This window comes from Bufo bufo, chromosome 9, assembly GCF_905171765.1.
Source record: "Bufo bufo chromosome 9, aBufBuf1.1, whole genome shotgun sequence".
Taxonomy (NCBI): Eukaryota; Metazoa; Chordata; class Amphibia; order Anura; family Bufonidae; genus Bufo; species Bufo bufo.
In genome coordinates, this window is record NC_053397.1 from 34,481,308 (window position 1) to 34,508,803 (window position 27,496).

The window sequence follows — 27,496 nt, forward strand, 5'->3', positions numbered from 1 at the left end:
ACATATGCTGATGTTCAGGGCGTCTTCACGATTCCTAATGTGGGCTTATAAATGTCATCTGTGGGCTTATTTAACTAAAAAACAGCTATTACTAACCTGTCAGTCAAACAAATAAGGTGCCCAAGGGGATGTTAATGGATGCAAGGTGCCGGCCGCACCCGCCGCTGTTCGTGCCCAGCGCCGCCTTTCCGGACTTCTGCGCCGCCTCCTAATCCTCTGTGCCGCCTCTCGCTCTCCCTCCCTCCCCCCTCCTTCTGCTGTAAGATCTCGCGCTTGTGCACAGGGCTCTGCCTGATGCGCCCGTGCGGACTTCTCCATTTGGCTTCTTACAGCGAAGTGCGCATGCGCCGGCACTTCGCTTAACCCCTGTATGCGCGAGATCTTACAGCAGAAGGAGGGGGGAGGGAGGGAGAGCGAGAGGCGGCACAGAGGATTAGGAGGCGGCGCAGAAGTCCGGAAAGGCGGTGCTGGGCACGAACGGCGGTGGGTGCGGCCGGCACCTTGCACCCATTAACATCCCCATGGGCACCTTATTTGTTTGACTGACAGGTTAGAAATAGCTGTTTTTTAGCTAAATAAGCCCACAGATGACATTTATAAGCCCACATTAGGAATCATGATGAGGCCCTGAACATCAGCATATGTTTAGCTGACAGGGGTCAAACCTGGTGACAGAATCCCTTTAATCATAGCATACTTACCTAAATATGCTATGATTAAGACCATACCCGGTCAAAACACGTAAGCCATTTCTCTGGAGTGTTTTCCATGTGTGTACATGCATCAATAAAGTGTTGAAGAGTTTTAAATTCATCTACCGGAGACGGATTTTTCTCTATGTTCGTGTTTTCTGGCACCGGCGTAAAAGAGGGAGTCAACTGGGTGAGCTCATCACACATGGTTGGACAAACCGGAAACCCTTTTAAGTCTGCAATCTTTCCAAATATATAATTGGTCATATCCATCATGACACAAACCATTGGCGGACTGACTAGAATCCACCTTACCACCATCAGAAAGTGCAAACTGCCGGCAGACCAACCAACTAACTATTTTTTTGCCCAATCGCATAATATTTTTTCGATGCGATGATAATCATATAAAATAAGAAAGGAATAATCCTCAGCACCTTGACCCTGCGTCTCCTCTGATCCCCAGCCGGCTCCAGAGATTTGTGTGACCACCGCAGCCAATCACTTTCCTGCAGCAGTGACCTCAGTGATTGGCTGCGGTGGTCACGTGATGTGATCACTGGGGCTCGGTAAGCAGAGATAGGTCGGTGGACCGAAGAAAGAATCACAGGATAGCTTATATAACTATCAGCGGTCCGTTTGACATTTTATGGGGTTGGATTAACCCCTTCAATCAGCTCAGACATATTTCTAGAATAACAAGAGCCGATATCAATATGGTCACACGAGCTGATGAGCCGAATCACGTACGCTTGCGTCCGGCAGGTGATGCTACGTAGACAGTGGTTATCTGCAAGCCTTATGGAAAGCCATGTACGATCCAGATGCTTCTGAAATGCCTTCAATCTGAGAGTATCTGGCGATGGCGGTGGCGAGTCGGCTTGTAAACTTCTGAAGATTTCTAAGTCTTAAATGATACTAAGAGAATGCATATCTGAAATCTCACGTCAGTGCTCAAAGTCTCTCCCACAATTTGTTCTCTGTAGCTTATTTTTTTTAAGTCAACGTTTTTCAAGGTCCCGCATCATTTCACGAAAGCTGTTCGTGACGGACACGAGGCTGAAACTTTCAGATGGTCCGTGAAGCTCCAGCAATGATCTTCTGAGCCTCTTGTACGTAAGCGTTCACATATCAACACCGAGGAGGGTAATGTGCATTAAGGTTTGGAAGCCTATGTTGAAGCATGGATATTGCTCCATGTATAGGCACATGCATGCGTGCTGGGTAACAGAACAATGGAGGAGTCACGGTAGCAGGACTATCCAGTCGTGGTGGCTGTTAATAAATAAGGATGTGCGCAGGAGCACGCAGAGAGCTCAGCTAAAGCTGAAGGCATCTCAGTCGTGCCTACATCAGTCGTCTGTCTTCCTAGCTAGTCTGCAAAAAGTCCAGTTATGTTCCACGGTGTTCTCGTTGGCCCTTTCGCTCATGTGGTGGACCCGGGTGTTTCGGATGGCAAAACCTTGCTTGGTTATGTACTCCATAAGGTGGACTCTAAGGGAGACCTCCTGGTGGTAATCGCACGGCCCAAAAGTAAAGGAGACCTGGCAATCCCGGGTGTCCATCATGTGCTTGTTCCATTTCGTGAAATGGTTGGCGATGCCCTCCAGCAGCGCATGCACCTTGGTGGTGATGGTAAGCTGAGTGATGATTACCGCCACCGGGTTGGAATACTTTGACAGTTTCCTTGTACTAGACAGCTCCACGACTTCTTCGAAAGTGTCCGTAGGGTATAAAGGTTTGGGGTCATTAAGACATTGTATTAAAGGTTCAATCTGATAAAAATCGGCTTCTCTCCGCAGCAGATCAAACTCCTTGAAGTCTACGGGAACAGTAAGTTCTGATGTCCGTAGAAAGTTCAACACATAGCGGAAAAGGGATCCGTCGCGGTCAATAAAGTAATTGCCCTGGGAGTCTCTAGCAGTGGGGAAGTCACCCCGAAACATAGCACCCAACATGGAATCCGGATAACGAGTTAGTGTTGAGAGTGAGGTCGTGTACACGTGGCCCCCAACATTGAGCGTGACTGGATCGGTCGTCTAAGAGAGAGGTGAACATTAATTAGAAGGTGCACATCGCTACACAGAAAATGAAATCAGAGATCACAGTAGTATTTTTTCCCAAAAAGCAGAATCCACTGGGTACGGCGTTTTTCCCATAGGCTTCTCCCCTTAAGCGAATAAGCATTAAAATGTAGTAGTTTGGCAGTTGAAGGCATACATATGGCGGGGGGGGCTATGGCCATGGGGTGTCATGCACTTAGCTATCAGCACAGGACCTGCCAGCCCGGCAGCGTCAGTACACTCACCGCTTCAGTGCCTGGCAGACATCACTGGACAGTCTGCTCAGAGTAAGGGCTCATGCACACGGCTGTTTCGTGCATTGGGGAAAGCAATTTGCGGTCCCCAATCCACGGGCATTATGCGTGCTGCTGCGACGACGTATCCAGACCCATTCAACTTGAATGGGTTCCATGCCTCCGTTCCACATTACACCTTCCGGATTGCGGGTCCGCATCCATGATGCGATGAGCACACGGCCAGTGCCCGCTGATTGCGGACCACAATACGGGCATGAGGCCTAAGACCTAAATACATATATAACAAGAACCTGTCACAGATAGCTGCCACTACTTCAGGTCCAGGATATTGCAGGCCTATCCTCAAGGTAATCGATATCTGATCGTGGGCGTCTGACTCTCGGCAGCCTCGCTGATCAGCTGCTTGAAGGGGCAGTGGCGCACGCGCTGTGGCCTCTTCTTTGTTTAGCCCTGTCTCTCTAGCTACCCATAGTGGTGGTGCAGGGTATTGCAGATTTCACTTGAATAGGACAAAGCTGTAGTAACCTGCACCAACGCTGGGAAGTAGACAGCAGGTAGGTAGACGGAGCCAAGTAAACAATGAAGAGGAAGCAACATGAGCAGGCAGCCCCTTCTTGCAGCTGATCAGAGAAGATGACGAGAGTTCGACCCCTATGATCTTATATTGATGGCCTGACCGGAGGATAGGCTTTTAATTTACGGAACCTGGAAAAAAGCTTTAAAAGGGCATCTGTCAGCAGATTTGTACCTATGACACTGGCTGACCTGTTACCTGTGCGCTCGGCAGCTGAAGACATCTGTGTTGGTCCCATGTTCATATGTGCCCGCATTACTGAGAACAATGATGTTTTAATTTATGCAAATTAGTCTCTAAGAGCAACAGGGGCGTTACCATTACACCTAGAGGCTCAGCTTTCTCTGCAACTGCTGCGCCTGTTGCACTTTGACAGGGCCAGACGTGAGAACGTTTTCACTGCATGGCCCTATCAAAGTGGAGAGGGTGCGGCAGCTGCAGAGAAAGCTGAGCCTCTAGGTGTAATGGTAACGCCCCTGTTGCTCTTAGAGACTAATTTGCATAAATTAAAACATCATTGTTCTCAGTAATGCGGACACATATGAACATGGGACCAACACAGATGCCTTCAGCTGCCGAGCGCACAGGTAACAGGTCAGCCAGTGTCATAGGTACAAATCTGCTGACAGATGCCCTTTAAATGCTATGTGTAATTCAGATTTTTTTTGGTCGCAACAGTTCGGTAAAAATGCCCGTAATGCAACATGCTTTGCTACCAGCGGTGAAGAACTAGTGAGCTGTCCGTTCATATTCTTACTTCTGATGTAATCACTGACTAATTCTCTCAGATTGTAGATTATGCAGCAAACATTGGGGGCTGGTACAGATAACCTGTGGGTGGCGGGCTATGCCTTCATTTTAAAAATGGCGCATATGTTTCCACCGTATGTTACGTGTGATATAAGCATAATACATTTTACAAGGAAGAAAAATCAAGAAAAGGTTTGATAATTCGTTCCATACCACGTATCCCCAGTCTCCATTATCCATTTGATCAAATGACTGATGCTTGGAATGAACCCGACGCTTGAATGCCGCGGAATGCATACACCGATCCGTCTGACCAGCGCCTGCAAAACATAGTCGACAAGGCTGAAGAAAAAAAAAAAAAAAAAGACACAGCGCCATCAGGTCCAACCTATTCTCCTACTGTGTTGATCCAGAGGAAAGCAAACAATTCATGAGGAGTGCCACTGCCCCAAATGATTTCTTCTCGACTCCTGGCAACCAGAAAAATCAGATTGACGTCTCATCTCCAGAAATCTAGGACCCATAACTAGATGGATCGGCGTCTGGGCACCTCTGGAACTTGCACAATGAACTAACCATCACAACCGCCTCTGCTCCATAGTCTCACTGCTCTTACAGTAAAGATTCCCGTCTATGCTGATGAAACCGTCCTTCCTCTAGACATCGAGGACGCCCCCTTGTCAGAGTTACAGGCCTAGGTGTAAAAAATCATTACAAAGATCTCTGTTCATTCATATATTTTGGCTTGTAAGTAGATTGCCCCGAGTTTGATAACCAGTCTTGCAGAAGTTATGATACCTCCCCCCACTTTACCGGACCTGTAAAGGGAAGATTACTTACCTGCTTCTTCTCCTCCCGGACTGCGATGCTCCGCTGCGATCCCTCTCCGAAAACATCCAGTTCTACATGGCTGCATCCAATCACTGGCCGCAGCGGTGAGCAGATCCCCTTGCGCCATGTGATCATTTGTCATGACATAAGGGGAGACCGCCGTGGCCAGTGATTGGCGGCAGCCATGCAAAACCGGACGTTTTCAGCGAGGGAGCGCAGTGGAGCATCGCTGGCCGGGAAGAGAAGTAGCGGGGAGCCAGCGCCAGGAAACGCTTTTGATGCATCCCACGAGTTTATTTGTCTTGGCAGCCGCCGCCTGGCACTGGTTGCCGACCTTAGGTTTCCTCTGCACTAGTATACACAATGACATTACATTTTCTCTTCGGGAGATATGACAGTAAGTCTATGAATCAGAAGCCGACCTCCATTTTACCCAGGAGGCCATTAAAAACCAAATTTGACAGCCACGGCAATTTGCGGTAAAACTGAACGGTCTCCGTCTATGGCGAAACTACAACTCCCAGCATTTGCATGCTGGTATCTACGACGACAACTGGAAAGCCAATGAAAGACACATCCAAACCACCAGGGACATAGTGAGACCCTTGTAGTCAGTGCATCACCCACCTTGGTGCTCGGCCGCACTTTTCTTCTCCCAGCGTCCGGCTCGTCAGTCCTTGCAGATGTCGGTGAAGACTCGTAGCTTCAGATATCACCACCAATGGATCAGAGCCTGGAACCAGAGCAGAATATAATGGAGCAGGAGCTAGGGGGGCCCTGACCACACGGCTCCCGATATAGGAGGAGGCCTTTCTAGCTCAGCAGTCATCCATTTCACACTCTGAAAGCCCAGTAGGTGCCGTCTGCTGGAATCAGAGGAAATACGTCTCCTCACATCACGTACGGCGCGGCTTCAAAGCAGTTCTTAGATTTAAAGGGGTTATGCCCCCCCCCATATGCCCAGGCCTCTCACATACAATGTACTTACCTCGCTCCCCGCCACTGCATCACCCCATCACGCAGATGAAAACATCCGGTGACAGGGGGGAGCAGCCAATGATAGGCCGTGACAGTAACGATGCTAGGGAGGCTCGTCCCCATTACCGTCTGCTATTGGCTGCACAGAGTGGCTTGGCCCCGCCCCTAGTGCACTTAGCTTCTCATTTGCATATGGATTTAAAGTACTTTTCCTCCAGAATGAAGGAACGGTATCATTACACTCAGCTGAGGAAGCGCTATAAGTCCTTGTGTCTGGTTTATCAGTGAATCTCCTGGTGATACACTCCCTTTAAGGGAGATGTCTAAAGCAAAGGACCCCTTTAAGATGGCCACCATCTGGACAGAAACCATCATGGATAGCCAGTTAAAACCTTGCACCAATTTTCACTGGTTGGGGGGGTCGATCGTTTTCAGAGAATGTGTACAAATACACAGCTGGGGCCCCACTGATGTACCTACCCGCAGATGCCTGGAGGTAAGTGCCGCACTGGTGGCGGGATCCCGCCCTCACCTGACCGCCGTCTGGCTGGATGAGAAGTAATTCCGCGGGGAGATCCTCACCACAGTGTGTACAGTAAGGCCTACTCCAGCGGCTCCTCCTGCAGAAAGAAACCCGTGAGAAATGATAGAAATGGTCCTCCTCGCGATCCGTACACTTTTTCCAAGCTGCGCGCTGTGATTGGCGGTCGCACGGTAACCACTTCTTTCGCCGCGCCCCCAACGCTGAGGGGAGGCGTGACAGAGGCGTGTACCGTACGTCACTTGTGATTGGTCAACTCTGGTCACCTGAGGCAGGAAGGTCCGCTGAGCTCACGCCGCGCCCTGATTGGAGGAATTCTTGGCGAAGGGCGACGTCTTGTCAGAGGACAGAGGCAAGATGGCGGCGCTGAGGAGACTGCTCTGCGGTGGGAAGGTGAGGAGGGGGAAGGGGCTTGTGTGATATGGAATGTGCCAGAGGACTGCTATAACCGTCTCCTCTCTCCACAGAGCCATGTATCCGTCCTCCTCCGGAGAGAATTTCACAAGAGCTCGCCTGCCGCCCTTCAGGTACGGTGACCATGGCTGTGACTGACACTTCTCTGACCCTCAGCGACTGCTAGCTGCTTGTTCTAAAAACCGGACCCTGTGGAACCTAAAGGGCAGTGTGAACACAGCCTTATAGTGCTGATAACTAAGAAAATGAGAATTGGGCAGTTACTGGTTGCCACGGGCAACACTGTCTTCAGGAATTTCTCTGAGGTCAAGTGCATCGGGGAAAGCTATTGGTGAAATCGGAATTTGACCTTAGATTTTCTGTGATCAGAGGTCAATGCAGCGTCCGAATGTCATACAAGTCAGGGGCTTACCTGAGACTTAAAGGGGTTGTCTCATCACAGACAATGGGGGCATATCGCTAGGATATGCCCCCATTCTCTGATAGGTGTGAGTCCCACCTCTGGGAACTGCACCTATATTCAGAACGAGGCCCCAAAACTGGTGGAGGGCACACTGCACATGTGCAGCCGCCCTTTATTATTTTCTATGGGACCGCCAAAAATAAGCCAAGAGCTAACTCGGCCCCGTAGAAGTGAATGGGAGCGGTGGCCGGTCATGCCCAGGGCGCTCCCATTCACTTCTTGGTGGTGGCCGGACCAGAGTCCTCCAGACACCACTTTGCAGGGCTCCGTTCCCGATATGTGGGACCCGCACCTATCAGACAATGGGGGCATATCCGAACGATTTGTCCCCATTGTCTGAAATGAGAACACGCCTTTAAAGGGTGCCTGTCATACATGCCGTTCAGTATGGAGGCACCCCCCTCTACCGGAGATTCCAACTTTTCTAGAAAAAAATAAAATAATTGCATTGTTAACTTCCAAGTGAAATGCATTAACATAGCAAACCACGTCCACTCTCCCACCCACTTCTTAGTACTGGAGTGAGTGGTAGTTGCGTCAGTGAGCCAGAAAGTCGCAAATCTCTGGTTATGTAAACCAGTTTGTCACAAATCGAGCTAGATCTCTGGTGCATTTAACTTACTCAAGGTATACTCAACATACTATACTCGACATACTATACTCAACATACTCAAGGTATGTCTTGTCTTAGGTCACCGTGCGGGACGCCTTAAACCAGGCTTTGGATGAAGAGATAGAAAGAGATGAAAGAGTGTTTCTGTTGGGCGAGGAGGTTGCACAATATGACGGCGCCTATAAGGTACAGTATATGTATAGCTCTGTATTATAAATGGCTATGTGTCTGTATATAACAAATACACATATGGTAATATTGAGAAATATAGTCTTCTACCGGCTAGTAAGCCGTTCAAGAGTCCGACAAACTCTCTCCTCCTCCTTTTTTTTATAATGATGGAGAAAGGCGTCCATCTCACTGGAGGATGGTAGAAGAGAAGAAACGCTGAACTTTACGTCGAGCGTGTGGACCTTAGAGGGCGCACTACTAAGGTCCACACGCTCAACGTAAAGTTCAGCGTTTCTTCTCTTCTACCGTTACCCGAGCGGCAGGGTGGCCGGACGAATCTAGGCTGCACCAACCGTTGCAATTCTCTTCTTTTGGCCTTCATTGTGGTTGCGCCCAATTGGTGCAACCGCAATAGGTGAGCAAACCATCTCTTATAGTAGGATTTTAATTTCCGGAACATACTTACCCTATGAGCGCCTTTCTCTATCCTATTCGCCACCATTTGCACTGGAGGATGGAGGAGAGTCTAAGACATCTGGCTGGCCAACATGCAGGTTGCGTGGTTGCAGCTTTTCTTGTAGGCAGTGCATTTTCTTAGGTACCTTCTTAGCCTGTGTCATATGCAGCCAGGACACAGGGCAGCACTTCTTACCTGAGGTGTAACTAAGGAGCAGGAATATGGAACAGTATCCAAGTTTAAAGGGGTTCTGCAGTTTGTTTAAACTGATGATCTATCCTCTGGATAGATCATCAGCATCTGACCAGCGGGGGTCCGACACCCGGGACCCCCGCCGATCAGCTACTTGAGAAGGCAGCGGCGCTCCAGCAGCGCCGCAGCCTTCTCACTGTTTACCGCTGGCTCAGTGACTTCACAACTGGTATCACTGGCCTGGGCGTGGCTAAGCTCCATTCAAGTGAACAGAGCTTAGCCCCGCCCAGGCCAGTGATACTAGTCGTGACGTCACTCGGCCAGCGGTAAACAGTGAGAAGGCCGCTGCGCTGCTGGAGCGCCGCTGCCTTCTCAAACAGCTGATCAGGGGGGGGTCCCGGGTGTCGAACCCCCGCCGATCAGATGCTGATGATCTATCCAGAGGATAGATCACCATTTAAACAAACTGCAGAACCCCTTTAACATGAGACGGTGGTGCTTATGGCCAAAAAGGGTTAAAAGAGCAACTCCTTTGGGGGAGCAGTTCAACATTTCTATAAATTGTCTGGAGGTCACGCGAGAGGAGGACATTCCTGACAGCGGCTATTGCCGAGCACTTTTGCCGCAATACACCTATTTGAGGTGAGCCACAATGTGATTACAGTTTTAAGTCTTGTTCCATGACAAACACTTATCCCCCATCCTGTGGGTAGGGGATAAGTGTCTGATGAGCAGGGGTCCATCCCCTGGGGCCTCCGCGGATCAAGAGAACGTGGTGGCCATGCATGTGCCCTGCTTCTCCATTCAACAAGCACTTGACTATCTTCAGCAGTTCCACAGAGTTGAATTGAATGGCAGTGCATCAGTGAGACTACCACTCCACAGATGAAACATTAGACCCCCCAATCACACGATCAGCGGGGCCCCGGTGGTTGGTCCCAGGCATTCATCACCTATTCTGTTGATAGGGCATAAGTTGTTATCATGGAATAACCCATTTAAATATGGGCATTTATAAGATGACCATAATATGGTTAAAGAGTCTGTACTGTGAAATGCCTAATCCCCTAGAAATAACAATTTTGGAGAATCTTTTCTTAGGACTTTGTCTTGTGGTGGTCTTCTGTTCCGCCTGGAAGTGTATAACTAATGTTAAAATTCCCCTCGTCGGATATCTACACAGGCTGGCACCTTCCATTCAGTGCTGACACATCGACCGACACACTATATTTACAAGAGGGATGGTAATGCCCACTTTTTAATTCATTTATATATTTCCAGATGGAATAAAAGAGGAACAACATCATAGTTCTAATGATGCTTAGAATCATTATTTCATGGGAAACTATTTACTAAAACGGACATGTCAGGAGTGGCGACAGATCCTCTTAATGTATATCTATCTGTATAAAGAATTGTCTATTCTTATGTTGGTGCACAACACATTCATCCTTGTAGTTGATCATCCCACCTTCATCGGGAGTCATTATATATCCGTTTTCAACCAGCGTCTCAGTAAACCCGCCAGGTCATGGTTTCTGGACCTGTATGACCTGCCTTTGCTATGATGTCCTCTCCAGTGCATGACCTGTCAGAGATACCGGAGAAACACTTGGCGAGGTCATGGGACCTTCGCTTGTCTGGTCTCTTTGCTGATTTGTGTGTAATTGTCTCAGAGTTAATTACCATATATTTCCATTTTTCAGGTCAGCAGAGGTCTTTGGAAAAAGTATGGTGATAAAAGGATTATGGATACCCCTATATCGGAGGTATGAGACTTTTTTTTTTTTTTTCTTTTTTTTCTTTTTTTTAGGATTTTACATTCCAGGCCAATTTTGCAGGCGATTGTCTGAAAGGAAGTGTTCCTTCCTGGCAATCACTGCTCTTCAGTGAAGGAGACCGCTGTATTTACTTGCAGTGATCTCCAACACAGTACGGAGAGGAGCGATTGCTAATGCCATCGCTCGTCCCCATACAGACTCGTTGGTTGTTGGCAGCAGAGCTTGTTTACACAGCACAATCTGCTGCCGGCAAACGATGATCTTTGTGACCGAATGAATGATGCAATTACCTAATGAATGTTCACTTTTACACCACCAGATAATTGCTAATGAGCATGCCTACAAACGCTTATTAGCGATCTTCTGGCTGAGAATCGTCCTGTGTAAAGGGCCCTTTAGAAAAGGAAAACTTTATATGATGTCAGACATAAGGCATGGCTTTTAAAGGTCCAGGAAGACAATTTCTTCTTAAAGGGGTTATCAGAGGCTGGAAATGGGGGGGCCCCCCCATACGCACGGGCCACTCACACTGATTCTACTTACCTGGCTCTTCACTCCCTACAACGCTCACAATCCCCGCACGGCCGCAGCTGCTTCTCCCAGTGCGCAGAAGAAAACATCCAGTGTCAGGGGGGGAGAGTAGCCACTGGCAGGCGGGGAAGGGGACGAACCTCTCTAGCGTCGCCCGCAAAGCTAGGGAGGCTCGGCCGCGTTACCGCCGCCCATTGGCTGCTCCACCTGACATTGGATGTTTTCATCTACATACGAGGAGAACCAGCTGCGGCCGTGCTGGGACCAGGAGCGTTGCAGGGAGCCAGGTAAGTAGAATCAGTTTGGGGGGCCATTTCCAGCCTCTGATAAGGCTACTTTTCACACCTGCATTAGGTGCGGATCCGTCTGGTATCTGCACAGACGGATCTGCACCTATAATGCAAATGCTAGTATCCGTTCAGAACGGATCCATTTGCATTATTCTTTTAAAGAAAAGTCTAAGTCAAAACGGATCCGTCTTGACTTACATTGAAAGTCAGGACGGATCCGTTTGGCTCTGCATCTAGAGCGGAATGGAGGTGGAACAGAGCCAGATCCTTATCCATTCAGAATGCATTGGGGCTGAACTGATCCGTTTTGAACCGTTTGTGAGATCCCTGAAATGGATCTCACAAACTGAATTTAAAACGCCAGTGTGAAAGTTGCCTAACCCCTTTAAATTATCATAATTGATTCTCCCAAAAATAACCCATGACTCTAGAGCAAGTGTTTATCTGATGTATGAATGTTTGCAAAAGTGTGCCCCCATTTATAGGAAATGTTTTTAGGTTAAATCATACATGTCAGAAGTTTTCTAAGGTGCATGTTGCCCAAAAAATGTTATACTGTAGATCTGGGCTTCTGAATTTATTTTCTGCTGGGGCCTCACAAGCCAAGACACATTGATGCTTAGGCCTCTCCAGTAGGCAATATATGTAATTTATTCTTTTTTCCGGTCCTCTCCCCATTTTAGATGGGATTTGCTGGGATTGCTGTTGGTGCTGCTATGGTAAGTGGCTGAGTTTTGTCCTAGAAGAAGCATACTGACTTTGGAGTTTTTTTAAAAAAAATTGGAAAATTATATATATATTTTTTTTTTAACAGGCTGGATTGAGGCCAATCTGCGAGTTCATGACTTTCAACTTTTCCATGCAAGCCATTGATCAAGTCATTAACTCTGCTGCTAAAACCTATTACATGTCTGCGGGCCGTGTGTCTGTCCCAATTGTGTTCCGGGGCCCAAATGGCGCGTCAGCTGGCGTTGCAGCCCAACACTCCCAATGCTTTGCGGCCTGGTACGGACACTGCCCTGGATTGAAGGTGCTGAGCCCCTGGAGTGCTGAAGATGCTAGAGGTCTTCTGAAAGCTGCAATCCGAGATGATAACCCAGGTGAATAGGCTGAGGGTCTTACAAAACTCTGCCTTTCTCATCGTATCATTGGGGGACACAGGCTTGACCATGGGTTGCCGCTAGGAGGCGGACACTAAGCACACAAACTGTAAGCTCCTCCCACTTCAGCTATACCCCTCCTGCAGGGACTAGGCTAAATCAGTTTTGACTTAGTGTCTGTAGGAGGCAGACCTCCCTGCGTTGCAGGTCTGCTGGTTTTTCCTTTTTTTTGTTTTGCTTTTTCTTTCTTTTCTTCTAGCGGGAGTTTCAGGCAGTCCTAAAAGCTGCCTGTACTCCCACCCAGAAGACTGGAGACCATTGGGTCCCCCAAGCTCGCTGCTCCTTCCCGTTCTCCAGAAGCAAAGGAGGACCAGAGGTTCCTAAAAAGCCTCTGCATCCCACCAGCCTTTGAATCACCACGGCCGCCCACCGCAAGTCCCCTCTATTTCCTGTGTAGTGTCCCTCTCCAAGTGGCCGCACACCGAAGGTGGTGATCCGGCTGGAGCCAGGGGGTCAGAAGACGCCGGCCGGGTGAGTCTAAAAAAAATTCTGGCCCCAAAGTGCTCCCCTTTTCAGATTACCTGTTCACCACAGAGCTGGTTCCCCTCCAGGAGTTGTCTGCTGTCGGGAGAGGGGGGGTGGGGGGCTTGGTGCAGGGCGTCCTTTTCCAGGCCCTTCAATGTTTGGCGTGTCGTCTCCGGTCCGGGGCGCCGCCGTGGCCGCTGCCAATTGAGGCCCCGACTTCTTTCTGGCCTACTCCCGCATGGGCTGCGGTGAGCGGGGGGTGTAGACAGAGGCTAGCAGGGCCTGCGCTGGGGGCCGGATCCATTTTGGGGGACGGGGCATGAGTTCTCCCACGCCGTCAGCTGAGCTGAATCTGAACGCTGGGTGCTGGCTCCGCCCACAGCCGGATTTTAAATGCACCTGCTGCGGGATGCTGACAAGGATCCTCTGGACATGCTGCGTGGAGGGACACAGGCTGGGTAAGTGCTGTTTTCCCCTTCCTATAGGGTTTAACCTACCCCCGTCATCCTCCTTCCTGTCACTGCAGGGTTGTCATTATGTCTGAGCCCAGACCCCAGGCTCCGAAGCAGGCGGTCACTTCTGTGCGCCATTTTGCTTGTGCGTCATGTCGCACAAAATTTCCATCCGGTCAATCCGATCCCCTCTGCTCTGCCTGTGCTGCTCCACCGTCAAGTGGCTCGGCCCCGGACCCAATCGCCCCTACTGCCTAGCCTAGGATTATACAGGAAGTCTCCAATACCAACAAAGCTATTGTGGAAATATTGGGGCATTTGTCGGCAAGGCAGTCCTCTGACCAGTCCGACTTTGGGGATCATGGGGCTCATGCCCATCGCAGCCGTCCCGCAAAACGATTCAGAACATCCTACTCCAAAAAGGTGTCTGTGTGTCCCGTTTCCTCAGCCTCTAATCCTCCTACCAGAGAGTTGCACTTTAACGTGTCCTCCGTGGAAGAGGCATGTTCTGAGGAGAGGGGGTCATATGAGGATATTGTCTCTCTGGAGGGTCAGTCGTCGAAACTGTCCTCCCATGGTGGACAATCTTATTACAGCGGTTATTGAGATGTTGCAGGTTGAGGAGCCTGCACCATCATCGGCCAGCTCGGGTTTTTCCTTTAGAAGGTCCCGTCGCTCGCACAAGTGTTTCCTCAACCACCAGGATTTGGATTCCTCTCTTTCCAAGGAGTGGGATTTTCCTGATAGAAGTTTTGCCTTGCCAAAATGCTTAAACATCCTTTATCCATTTCCAGAGGATTTGACTAGGAAATGGTCGTCCTTGCCGATAGTGGACCGGCCATTTTCCCGCTTGGCTAAACATACTACCTTGCGTCAAGCTCCCGCCTCGGCAGTCCCCTCTGGGGAACTGGCCGATATGGCCCTGCAGCTCTCTCATGCCAGTGTGTATATTTGTGAGGCCTCTTTGGACGTGTATGGCTGATAATGCTTCAAAGCGGACCCTGACAGCCCTCCCCTTTACCGGCAGCAGACTTTTTGGTAAGCGCATGGATGAGATCATTTCTGACGCTACAGGTGGTAAGAGCACTCATTTACCACAAAACAGGGAGCTGTTTAATAAGTCAAAAAAGCGGAAGCCTCTTTTTCACCCCTTTCGGAGTTTTTCCAGTCCTAAGAGGTCGGCCGACAAGTCTGCCCCCGATCAGAAGCGCAAGCCTTCCTTCAAGCCTTGCCCTTCTTGGCATTCCCGTCAACAGGGCTCCAAGTCCTATAACCCCAAAACCTCCGCTGCATGACGGGCGGCTTCCGGGCCCCCCCCCCCGACCGGGTGGGCAGCCTGCCTACTTCATTTGTTTCGGCATGTCTGGCTGGCGCATGTCTCGGATGCTTGGGTGAGAGAGGTCATTGCAGAGGGCTAGAAGCTGAATTTCTCCGGTTCGCAGTGGGTCCATTTCACTCCCAGTTTGTGGCACTCCCGTTCGGCCTGGCCACGGCTCCCAGGGTCTTTATGAAGATTCTGGCGGCAGTCATGGACCTGTTCTATGCCAGGGGGATTGTGGTGATCCCTTTCTTAGACAACATCCTGGTCCGTCATTCCGGGCGACTGTGGACAGCCTGGAGCACTTCGGATGGATCCTGAACAGGCAGAAGTCCTGTCTTTCCATTGCAGGGGCTGACTTATCTGGGCGTGATGCTCAACACATTTCAGGCCAAGGTATTCTTGCCTCCGGAGAAGCTATCCACTCTCCATCTTCAGATTCTCCCTCTGTTGCGGCCCTGTCCTCTTCCCATTTGTCGCTGCATGCATTCTCTGGGTCACATGGTCTCTGTCTTCGAAGTGGTTCCTTATGCTCAGTTCAATACCAGAAGTCTTCAGCGAGCCATTCTGTCCAGCTGTTCCCCAGCCTCCCTGGATCGGCCCATACGTCTCTCTGCCCGGACCCGTCGGGCCGCTCAACCATGTTCCGGCGCTGTCGGCGGTTTACATCCCTGGCGTCGACAACTGGATTGCTGACTTCCTCGGCAGAGAGCGTCTCGATACGGGCGAATGGGCTCTTCACCCGCAGGTTTTTTGGGCCATCTGCGAGTGATGGGGTCGGCCGGACGTGGATCTCATGGCCTCCTGCTTCAACAACAAGGTCAAAGACTTTGTTGCGCGGTTCAGGGATCCCATGGCTCTGGCCTGCAACACACTGGTGATTCCGTGGAGTCCGTTCACGTTTCCTTACATTCCGTGTCTCCGGAAGATCAGGTCTGAAGGACTGCCCATCATTCTCGTGGCCCCCGATTGGCCACACAGAGTGTGGCATGTGTCTCTAGTCACCCTTCTCACCGACGAACCCTGGCGTCTTCCTCTTCAGGGGACCTCCTGTCGCAGGGGCCGATCTTCCACCCGAATTTAGGGTCGCTACATTTAACGACATGGCTGTTGAAGCCGCCGTACTAAAGGCTCTGGGTTTCTCGGATGCCGTTGTCCAGACCATAATTTGTGCCAGAAAGCCGTCGTCTTCCCGAATCTACCACCCGGACCTGGAAGTCCTACTTTAGTTGGTGCGAGCGGCGTCAGCTGTCTTCTGTTAGGTTCTCTTTGCCGCGACTCTTGTCTTTCCTGCAGTTGGGCATGGACTTGGGGCTGGCTCTCTCCATTCTTTTTTAGCGGAATTTGCCTTAACTTTCGGCGGTTCAGACTTTTCTGCAGGGGGTGGCGCATGCTGCGCCCCCTTTCCGTCCTCTGTTGGCTCCTTGAGATCTTAATCTAGTGCTCCACGCTCTCCAGTCTTCACCGCTTGAGCCTTTTGGCTCAAACGGCTCGTGCAGTGGGGGCCTCTTGGGCAGTGCATCACAAGGCTTCGGCCCTTCAGGTGTGCAAGGCGGCTACCTGGTCGTCTTTGCACACTTTTTCCAAGTTTTACAGAGTGCACACCTTTGCGTCTTCTGACGCGTCGCTTCTCTGGGGCGTACAGTTTTGCAGACGGCGGTTCTCTGTTTGACGGGAGGGTTGCTTGTTATGCCCACCCTTGGGGACTGCTCTGTAACGTCCCATGGTCAAGCCTGTGTCCCCCAGTGATACAGATGAGAACTAGATTTTTGTACTTACCGTAAAATCTGTTTCTCTTCCGTTTATTGGGGGACACAGCTCCCTATTCTTTTGTTTGGGGGCCTTTTCGGGCCTGTGTGATGCTAGGTTGTGTTTTTTTTTTTTTTTGTGTTGCTTCTCCTATTGCTTTTGCACTAACTGATTTAGCTTAGTCCCTGTAGGAAGAATATAGCTGAATGGAGGAGCTTACACCTTTGTGCTTAGTGTCCGCCTCCTAGCGGCAACAGCTGTACCCATGGTCAATGCCTGTGTCCCCCAATGAACAAGTACAAAAATCTAGTTTTAGTGCCTGCACTTTGCATCCATGCTTATCTGCTCCTGTTTTGTTTTCAGTGGTCATGCTAGAGAATGAGTTGATGTATGGTGTCCCCTTCGAACTATCTGAAGAAGTCCTATCAAAAGACTTTGTTGTCCCCATTGGAAAGGCAAAGATAGAGCGACAAGGTAAATTCTTATATTTTTATTTTTTTCCCTACATAGATAAATTCAGTGGATGGAAAGTTCTTCCACTTTCCCAGAAATTAGAGAGCCAGCATTGAGGTGGTAGTGTGCCCCACTGCTTTCTCTCTTAATTTTGGTTTCAACATCTATTCATTGCAAGAGTGACAAAAACAAGTAATTGTTTGCTGCTTATTATGCCTGATCTAAAGGGGCTGTCCCACAGTTAAATATTTCATTGTATAAATAAGCGTAATGGTGAAAAATGATGCAGCGAACGGTTAGGACATTTGCAGTGCTTACATAGTATGGCACCACCTGGTGTTCAAAGTGTATAGCAATGTGTACATCCACCTAGAGAGCTGAATGGAGGTGCTCCCCACAGCCGGGTCTCTGCATAGTGATCCTCTGCTTACTGCAGAGCAGCTTGACAGTATAGCTAAATAAGGAGGGACTAAATTGTCAGATGCTGGAAGGAGAAGTAGACTGATTCTATTCAGAGTTTGTCCTTAGTAGTGCAGATTAGCAGCAGCAACAGTGATGCAAAAATATATATTTTTGCTCTGGAAAATACTTTAGAAACAGCTATTAACATCTCTTAACTGGGCATTTGTTATTAAAATGATTAAAGGGATAACCCCTTCTCGACATGTGATGTAGATTGCAAGGGAGTGTATGGAGTGGGGTAGGGTGCCAAGCCTGCACCCTACCCCGCTCCCCCGCAGATGTCCCAACATGTATCGTATTTATCAATGGTCTAAATACTGTGACATTTCCAGTGACTTCTTTGGTTTCTTACATATGGATCATATTGGCTTTTTTTTTTTTTTTCTCCTTTCTCCCAAAACAGGTAGTCAGCTCACTCTGGTTTCCCATTCCCGGTCTGTGGGTCATTGTCTAGAGGCTGCCAGTGTGCTCGCGAAAGAGGGAATCGATTGTGAGGTAAACGGCCATTTTATATGTACATACGTTGCACCCTAATTATGAGCGAATTATAAATGCATCAAAAATGCCTTTGTAACAATCCTTTCTTGGCTTCACATTGTCATTGGATTAAAGTCATGTACGTCTTTCTATAAAGGTTGTCAATTTGCGCACAATCCGACCCATGGACACTGAAACAATTGAGGCCAGTGTAATGAAGACAAACCATCTAGTGACTGTAGAAGGAGGGTGGCCACAATTTGGAATAGGATCAGAAATCTGCGCTAAGATCATGGAAGGTAAGTCCTGATAAAGCTGTGCACAAACTTTATATATTCAGGCAATAATACTTGACTAAATGGGAGTCATATGTGCCCCAAAGAGCCCCTGTCATCAGGCTGAATCCCATTAAAATAGGCATACCGCCTGGAAATGTTGATCCTGCCGAGTAAAAAAACGTCCTTGTGAAAATCTGTTTTGGCCCTCAAAAAAAGACTTTTATTCTTTATGTAAATTAGGACATCAGTGCACCCAGGGGCGGGGCCTAACTCCTGGGTGCACTTCCTCTCGGTACACCGATTTACATAAAGAATGTCTTTTCCTTCTCTGGAATGCTTCAGTTTTCACAAGACATGTTTCATTTTACTGAGCAGGATCATCCTTACCAGGCAGTATGTCTGGTTTAAAAGGGTTGATCCTGCTAACAAAGGTGCTCTTCAATATGGATCGCAAAGTAGTATACTCTACTCTAAACTAGGTGTTTTAAAGGGTTTGTCTGTTTAGGCTACTTTCACACTTGCGTTCGGAGCGGATCCGTCTGGTATCTGCACAGACGGATCCGCTCCTATAATGCAAACGATGGTATCCGTTCAGAACGGATCCGTCTGCATTATATTTCAGAAAAAAAAATCTAAGTCTAAAAGTTAGTCAGACGGATCCGTCCTGACTTTGCATTGAAAGTCAATGGGGGACGGATCAGTTTGAAATTGCACCATATTGTGTCAACTTCAAACGGATCCGTCCCCATTGACTTACATTGTAACGTTTGGCTCCGCACGGCCAGGCGGACACCCGAACGCTGCAAGCTGCGTTCGGGTGTCCGCCTGCTGAGCGGAACGGTGGCGAAACGGAGCCAAACTGATGCATTCTGAGCGGATCCGCTCAGAATGCATTGGGGCTGTACGGATCCGTTCGGGGCCGCTTGTGAGAGCCTTCAAACGGAGCTCACAAGCGGAACCCCGAACGCAAGTGTGAAAGTAGCTAGAAATACAATGTAGTTAATGGGGGAGGGGGTAGCCCCTATCCAGGACTCTCCTCTTCCAGGAACGGCGCCGCTCTTCTACATGGGACATTTAGTCTCATTTTGCAGCTCAGCCCCATTTACTTGACTTTATCTGTTCATTACTTGTATCTTCCAGGACCTGCGTTCAATTACTTGGATTCCCCTGTGTTCCGTGTGACTGGTGCCGATGTTCCGATGCCTTATGCCAAGATATTGGAGGATAATTGCATACCACAAGTGAAGGACATTATATTTGCTGTTAAAAAGACCCTTAATGTTATCTAGGTATCAGATGATCTTTCACTTCAGAGGTAACATGTCATTTTAAACCACGTCTTACCATCAGCATCTCTCATTGTCCTCCGGGTATTTTTCATTTTTGTTGTTGTTGGGAAACAGACTTCTAGTGGTTACCCAGGATTAGAAAAATATGGCTGCCGCCTTCCAAAAAATGCACCACCCCTGTCCATAGGATGTGTGTGATATCCCATTCACTTCAATGGAGCTGAGATGCAATACCAGGCACAGCCTGTGGATAGGTGTGGCACCGTTTTTGGAAGAAGGCATCTAATCCTGGACAAACCCTTTTAAGATGAATCAGGGGATGGTCTGCCCTAGACGTCTTCTAAACATATGCAGTATAAGACACTCCCCCCATGTTTTCTGTCGCGTATTGGAGACATGTTACGATATTTATTAATAATAACTCGTACCTCTGTATGAACAGCTCAGCTGCCCACATGCTGTATGCCATGAGGGCCTGTACAATGTTGCTTTGTATATGAATAAAACCTGGAATTTATTTTTAGGGGATTCAGTCCTTTTTTTTTTTTTTTCCTTCCTCTTTTCTTCTCCCACTTTTGATTGGCAGTGAAGTCTGAGGTGGCAGATTTAATATAGGTGCTACCACAGCATCCCTCCTACAATAAATCTGCTGCCGGCGAATGAAAACATTAACTTTTACATCCAGAGAAAGATGACGTGTTCTGATTACTTCACGCTGATGTGAACGGCTTGTCTTTAATACACTATTAAGACGTTCGACTGCGATGTGTGAACTTAAACAGGACATGCACGTTTGTAAACTTGTGATCAGGACAGACTTTCATTCTCTGGATGTACTTGTTGAATGTTTCCATGCACTGACAGGAAGCAGAGATCTCAAAGCTGGCGTGCAAACTCTGATAGAAAGTTGCAGAAATATTTTTACCTTTTTATGTCGAAAAAGCTTGATTATTACACACACGCCGAATATACTTACCCCGTGCTGCTCCTGGTCCCCGCAACGCCACTGCTGCTTCTACCCGTGTGCGGATGAAAATATCCAGTGTCAGGGGAGCAGCCAATGGCAGACGGGAACGCGCCTCCCTAGCATTGCGGGTGATGCTAGGGAGGCGCGTCCCTATTGTCTGTTTTGCGGACAAGGACAAGCATTTGTTACAATGGATCCGCAATAAAAAACCGATGCAACATGGAGGTGACACGGATGTCATCAATTTTTGTTTGCGGATCTGTGTTTGGCGGACCGCAAAATACATACGGCTGTGTGCATAAGCCCGAAAAAAAAAATATATTGTACCAGACATAGGCTAAAAGGACACTCTTGGCCACTGTAGCAGGAATATGGACCTACGGAAGCCTTTTGATTTATGTGCTGAGAGCTTTCTCTGTGCATGAACCAAATGTATGGTCTAAATGCAGTGCGAACAGAGTCAGAATATGATTTGGGGAGAAAATGAGATCCACAAAGTGATGCTGGTGTAGTGATGATAATGGGAAGTATAAACCATAAAATGGAAAAGTTTAATGATGCCCTTGTGTATTCTAATCTGCTATCTGATGCAGCATAATGTGGAAAAAGGACGGCACGTGCTATACTTAAATTACCTGTGAAAAGTCGTAGAAATGATGCCTCTCCTCTGAAGAGCCATGCTGCAACAGCGCTGACGGCATCGTGCACAGATGAAGTAGTGGCCATCAAGCCAGGATGGACACTGGCTGGCACGGCTCTTCAGAGTGGAGCGGTGTAGCCTCGGACTCTATACATGTAGTCTGATTATAGTGCGGTTTTCAGAGTCCTTTCATTATGGTACACCACGGCAGCCAGAATATACAAGGACAATTGTTAAGACTCCTTTACACTACAAACTGACATCAGGCCAGAGGTTGAGTTTATTATTTTTAATAAAAATATGACGGAATATACATTGCATTACTTAACCCAATAATCATACACAAGATCCCTCTGAAATCAGATTTAAAGTGCAAAAAAAAAAAGAAAAGTTTCTTTTGATTCACCCGCTGTACCTCCTACAGCAAGACCATCTCTTCTGCCCGGATCGGATCGTGGATTTTGGTAATAGAGGGAACAATGTAAACATGTCTGACTGTCCTTAAAGAAATGCAAAAACTCTAGATTCATAAATCATGCTGCCTTGGGGGCTGGGGGCCATCCTGGAATGTTCTATTGTTGTCCTAGGTTTTCATATCCTCAGTAGTGCAAGTAAGGGCTCGCACACACAACTGAAAGGCCGGGAACCACAATCCATGTATCGGCTGCATCTGCTGGGCCAATTACAGCTCCCCTGAACCAAACTGACTGTATTATAGTGATATGATAGTCACTTTGTATCTGATCATGGGGCTATTGCAGTATAGTCACATGATGACATGAGTACACTGCAGTAGTCCAGCAATCAGATAGACTGGCTGCATCAAATTACTATGAAACAGCCAGTTTGGGTCAGGGGGGCTGCAGTCAGACCCAGACACACGGAGAGTGTTTCCCAGGCCAATCACAGTCATGTGCATGAGCCCTTATGGATGTAAGTTGCCTCTTCCCGAATGGGCATATCCCAGGATGAAGCAGTTTACTAGCACTTATCAGGAGTGGTAAACCAGGAACTTTCAGAGAAGACAAATGATGCTTCTGTTGCAAGCAGGTGTGGGAGCACATAGGTCAGTGCACTGTGGTAATGTCCTCTTAGAGTGCCCACACACGAGATGAATGTCAAGGAATGGATAAACATGTCTGATTTTTTGTTTGCAGGGGATAAGCAGCTGTCAGACCCCTGGCAGCAGTTTATGTCCCCTCTTTTGAACAAAGGACTAATAGCGGTCAGCTGAACAAGCATTTGGCTGAAAGCTGTCTAAGGCCCCATTCACACGACCGTATTTTTGGTCTGTGTCTGATCCGAAAAAAATGATCCATTCATTTAAATTGGGCGGCAAAAAAATGCAAACAGCACCCTGTGTGCATCCACATGTCCATTCTGCGGACCTGCAAAAAAGAAAAAAATAGAACCTGTCCTAGTCTTGTGTTTTGCAGACAAGAAAAGGCATTGTTACAATGGAGCCCACAAAAAGTGCAGGATGCAAATGGACCACATCCGTATTTTCCAGACCGCAAAACGAATACAGTCGTGTGATTGCCCCCTAAAATGTATGGCCATCTTGGAGGTGATTTTCCCACACAGCAGCCAGATATTAAGTGCTGGCCAATAAAGTGTCTGCGACTAGGTTGTGTCTAGTGTTGCACATTGGTGCAATTTTTGCCAAACTAGGAACTTCACTCTTTAGCCCAAACTTGCTAAAAAAAAAAAAAAAAAAAAGTAGGGCCTAAAAATGCACCACAATTCTGGTGCAAAATTCTGTCTAAAAGTAATCCAACCAATAGTTAGTGTCTATCCCTGCCTCACATTTATCATCCAGCCTGAGGCACTGTAATAAACGTGCTGCAGGTGTAGACAGCTGGTTGAACTCCCAGCATGCCTGGACAGCTTACAGCTATCAGCCTACAGCAGGGCATGATGGGAGTTGTAGTTTTGCAACAGCTGGAGGGCCGCAGGTTGAGCATGCCTGATCTATAGGGTTAGTAAATCTGGACCCCAGGCCTATGATCAGAGAGAAGGCTGTGTGCCAGAACATTCTTTCCTAGGGGGAAAGTCGAGTAAAATGAGGGTATGGTGCCTAAAAGTTTTTTGTTTTTTTCAAGTTTAAGGGGTTCTTCCAAGATTTTGTAAAATTTGGCAGGGAATGAAGTAAAAATTACTAAAGAAAACACCTTGAGCCTGTTTCACACTTGTGTTGTGGCTTTCCAGTTTTAAGATCCGGCAAAGGATCACAAAACCGGGCCAATACAGATCAGTTTTGTCCCCATTCATTGTCAATGGGGACAAAACTGATCAGGATGCGTTCCCTTCCATGTTTTTTTTACCAGACACTAAACCAGTCTGCAAAACTGAACAAACTGCATCTGGCATGAAAATCAATGTAAGTCAATGGTGCCGGATCCAGTTTTTGTGTTAGCGAAAAAAAACTGATCTGGTACCCATTGACTTACAATGATTTTCATACTGGATCCGGTTTGTTCAGTTTAGATTTAATACAACTGGATCCGGCCAAAACTGATGCATCCAGATGTGTTAAATGGCACAGATCCGTTTAATTCTGTTTAATTAATAAATCATCTGCCGGATCGCAAAACGGGAAAGCAACAATGCAAGTGTGAAACAGGCCTTACTCGCCTTTTACCATGCCCTGCTTGACTTGTACTGGTGACATTGTTACCATGACTGCTACAGCCAATCGCTGACCTCTGTGATCATATGTGCATGAAGAGCATGTCGCCACTGAGGCCTGTGACTGGCTGCAGCAGTCACGAGCATGATGACTAGCACTTGACAACTGATTTTTATATTTTTTTTGCTCCCTGACAAATATAACAATCTTGGAACCCATTCACCTACCTGATGGTCCAATGTCATGTCTCAGCTATGTAATGGTTTGAGATGATGGATATAAGGCCGAGCTCCATACGTCAGATATTCTCCCCTAGAACCCATACAGCGCTTATCCCCCCTTTTTTTGGGGAAGGGGACAGAAGATCACTCCCACATCTGCTTTATGAAACATCACTGTCCTTAAATACTACTATATTCCTAGATGGTAAAATAGCTGGGGTTTTTGGGCACAGTGACTATATCGGGGATGGCCAACCTGCGGCTCTCCAGCTGTTGCAAAACTACAACTCCTAGCATGCCCAGTCTGCCTAAAGCAGGGAATGGTGGGAGTTGTAGTTTTACAACAGCTGGAGAGCGGCAGGTTGGCCAGCCCTGGACTGGAGAGAATTAATAGGAGCATCTATTTTTTTATTTTTTTCTACTCTCAACCTTTCTTAAAACGTAAGGTGACCTCATTAATGACATCCTGTTAGGAAACACGTGACTAGAGAACAGGACGGGCTGTACACATCCAGGTTCAGCTGATCCGGGGGGCACTGTGGTCATTTGTCACCGCTCTCTTCAGCCCTCCTTTCTTGAAGGTCGCGATGGAATTCAGTAAGGCTCCACGGCCTGCACCATTTACAGAGGGCAGGGCCAATTTAGTCGACACATCTTTGCTTGAAGGAGAAAGAGGCGCCACTGGTGGAGGGGGCGGAGGAGGAGGAGGAGGAGGAGGGGGGGCTGCTGGTATCGGAAATGTTGACGTCCCTTAACAAAATGAAAAATAAAATAAAAAATTAGCAAAAGATGATAAAATTTAAAATCCAGTCTAAAGCCAAATGTTCTGTACGTTCCCACCTGATCAGGTCATACTGGCGTTGCCATGTTAATAATCGTGGATGGACATGGAGGTTGATGGTGGAGTCTTTTATTTTTTTAGGCAGCTCATAGAGCAGAGAATGAGGATTTTCTTTTTGGCCTGCTTTTGAGTAAGGCCAGAGACAGACGAGTGAGTTCAATGCGAGAAACTCGCTACGTGTGGCAGTGTGAGTTTCCATTCTGACAGCATTATATCACACGGCCGTTGTTTTGGTCCACATCCGAGCCGCAGTGTTGACGGCTCGGATGCGGACCCAGTCACTTCAATGGGGCCGCAAAAGATGAAGACAATAGGCAGTTATATTAAAGGCTGTCCGTGCTGTTCTGCAAATTGCGGAAAGCACACGGACGCCATCCACGGTTTGCGGACCGCAAAAAACACAACGGTCGTGTGCATGAGGCCTAATTCTGTAGATTTCAGGACTCTCAGGGCCACACAGCCTTATAAATCATTGTAATGCCCTGCGATCTTGTCAGAGGAGCGGAGGTCAGAGTGGGAACTCACACTGCCACACTAAACTCGCTCGTCTGTGTCTGGCCTAATTCTTCTAGAATATGGTTCCTGCTTTGCCTTACAGCACTTAGAAAAGTGCTTTATACCATGTGAGGACCCTCACAAAACCTCTCCCCCATGTGTCATCTTCCTGGGTCCCTGTGAAACTTTAGAAAAGGTCACTTACATCCAGACAGAGCACAACTGTCCATGCATCTGGTATCACAGCTAACCGCCACTGGAATGCAAGTGACTGAGCTGCAATACCACACCCATCCTGCGGACAAGTGTGGTGCTTTTTTCTTTTTTCTTTTTTTTTTTTTTTTTAAGAATAGAGGAAGCATGTAAGTCTAATTCTCTTCACAGGTTACATTTGGGGAGAGTAATTTACAAAAAATAAAATGGACCCTCCCTTTAGCCTGCGTCTACACGGCAATCGTGTTTGCCCAACCCCATTCATTTCCATGGCTGCCCTGCTACCCTGTAATACTTGGGCGCGACCAAGATCACCGTGTAGCCGCACCCTTAGGGTCCATTCACACGTCTGCAAGTGTTTTGCAGTCCAGAAAACACAGACACCGGCCATGTGCGTTCCGCATTTTATGGACCGCACATGTCCGGCCCTATGATAGAAATGCCTATTCTTGTCTGAGGCTGCGGACAAGGATAGGATATGCTCTGTCTTTTTTGCTTGGGCCACGGAACTACCGATGCGGATACACATCTTTTGTGGCCCCATTGAAATGAAGGCGTCCACAACGGTTCCGCTAAATTGAACATTTATGCGGACCCTTAAAGTGTAATTGTCGCTTCAGTTTATTTTTAATATAGTGTAGAGAGAGGCATTTTAAACGTTTTTATGATATACTTCATTAGGGAAAGATCTAACAGAGTTGCTAAGGAGAATCTGTCTTCAATGTCTACTGAGCGCTGAAGACATCTGTGTAGAACATACAGAGGCTCTTGTCACTACCCCAGTCCCTGACTATCTACATGTGCCCTACCTATCCCTTGCCCATCTCCCTGTCTGACTTGTTACACACAGGAGTCTTCAGCGCTCAGTTAAAACACTGAAGACTCCTCAGAGCTTTGCCAATGAGACTCTTTAAACGACAGCTACACATTACACTTTATCCCCTATAGAACTACAGATGCACAGAAGACGTCCACATCTATTCCAGCAAAGAAAGTAGAAGAGAAGATGGTAAGAAGGCCTGAATCCACATGTAGCACTGAAGATGCAGCGTCTACTCTTTCAACTCCTTAAAACCTATAACACTGCCGACAACATGGAGCCGCAGCGCTGCCCGTCTCCTGCAACCACCTGAATTAATGCAATGATGAGAAGAGCACTAATAAAGGCACATTATGAAATTTACCTATTAAATGAGTAGCTGTAAGTAGACACTGATCAAAGTATATACAGACCTACTATTCCATACCGCATAGTTTAAGAACTCTGCTTGCTGTGGTCCAATGGAAGCCTTGATTGTTTACTCCCAGAGGTGGACAATCCATCCTGAACAAGTAATGCTGACTACAAGCAGTACTGTTATACGGTGGTACTGGTGGGAGCCTCCCATAACCGCACAAATTTTCCGCCTCAAAGTAAACCACGAAGGCACCCGCTGAATTAGGGTTGTCCGGTGAGGCCAGGCATTGCCTTGCAGGGGTTTCTCTGGTTACTGTGGGCAGTACAGAAGATGATTTATACTTACCTGCTGTCCGCTGTACTGACTCTCCCGCATGTCCATGTTTACATCCAGCAGTGCACGGGCATGGTCACATATTCCACTGCAGCCAATAACTGGTTTCAGCAGTGATGTGCTGCTTGTGGCCCGGTTACCATACCCATGCACCACCAGAACGGAACATGGACATGTAGGAGCCAGTGCGGAGGAAGGCTGCAGACAGTATAGACCATTTTTATTCCCGGAGACTCTCTTTAAAGGGAGCCTTTGTGTAGAGTCATGTTTCTCTAACC

General features: G+C 47.9%; 3 protein-coding genes and 1 long non-coding RNA gene across 10 annotated transcripts in view; 2 read left to right on the top strand and 2 right to left on the bottom strand.

Moving 5' to 3' along the window:
- Positions 1-1,083: 1,083 nt before the first annotated feature.
- KCTD6 (potassium channel tetramerization domain containing 6) lies at positions 1,084-6,810 on the bottom strand. Of its 6 annotated transcripts, none has more exons than XM_040407656.1 (5): positions 6,628-6,788; positions 6,209-6,217; positions 4,983-4,986; positions 4,550-4,678; positions 1,084-2,731 (listed from the first exon to the last, which is right to left on the bottom strand). In XM_040407656.1, exons 4-5 carry the CDS (start codon positions 4,631-4,633, stop codon positions 2,045-2,047), a joined length of 771 nt encoding a protein of 256 aa, XP_040263590.1. In that variant the 5' UTR covers positions 4,634-4,678; positions 4,983-4,986; positions 6,209-6,217; positions 6,628-6,788; the 3' UTR covers positions 1,084-2,044. The 6 variants fall into 6 exon arrangements, with proteins under 6 accessions (XP_040263590.1, XP_040263586.1, XP_040263588.1 ...); XM_040407652.1 differs by having other exon boundaries at positions 4,550-4,656; positions 6,628-6,736; XM_040407654.1 differs by lacking the exons at positions 4,983-4,986; positions 6,209-6,217 and adding an exon at positions 5,795-5,900 and having other exon boundaries at positions 4,550-4,656; positions 6,678-6,733.
- Positions 6,811-6,957: 147 nt separating this feature from the next.
- PDHB (pyruvate dehydrogenase E1 subunit beta) lies at positions 6,958-20,229 on the top strand. Its single transcript, XM_040407650.1, has 10 exons — positions 6,958-7,079; positions 7,154-7,213; positions 8,255-8,362; positions 10,703-10,765; positions 12,282-12,317; positions 12,413-12,698; positions 17,106-17,216; positions 18,061-18,152; positions 18,292-18,433; positions 19,553-20,229. Exons 1-10 carry the CDS (start codon positions 7,044-7,046, stop codon positions 19,699-19,701), a joined length of 1,083 nt encoding a protein of 360 aa, XP_040263584.1. The 5' UTR covers positions 6,958-7,043; the 3' UTR covers positions 19,702-20,229.
- Positions 20,230-21,588: 1,359 nt separating this feature from the next.
- On the top strand, positions 21,589-23,027 carry LOC120979402. Its single transcript, XR_005774283.1, has 2 exons — positions 21,589-22,241; positions 22,375-23,027. It is a non-coding gene; the product is annotated as an uncharacterized LOC120979402 (long non-coding RNA).
- A 1,087-nt stretch (positions 23,028-24,114) lies between these two features.
- PXK (PX domain containing serine/threonine kinase like) overlaps positions 24,115-27,496 on the bottom strand; it is an 82,978-nt gene continuing 79,596 nt past the window's right edge. For both annotated transcript variants that reach the window (XM_040406813.1, XM_040406812.1), the window contains one exon: positions 24,115-24,908. In XM_040406813.1, the coding sequence (XP_040262747.1) occupies positions 24,676-24,908 (233 nt within the window). In that variant the 3' untranslated portion in view covers positions 24,115-24,675. The remainder of the gene's footprint in view (positions 24,909-27,496) is intronic.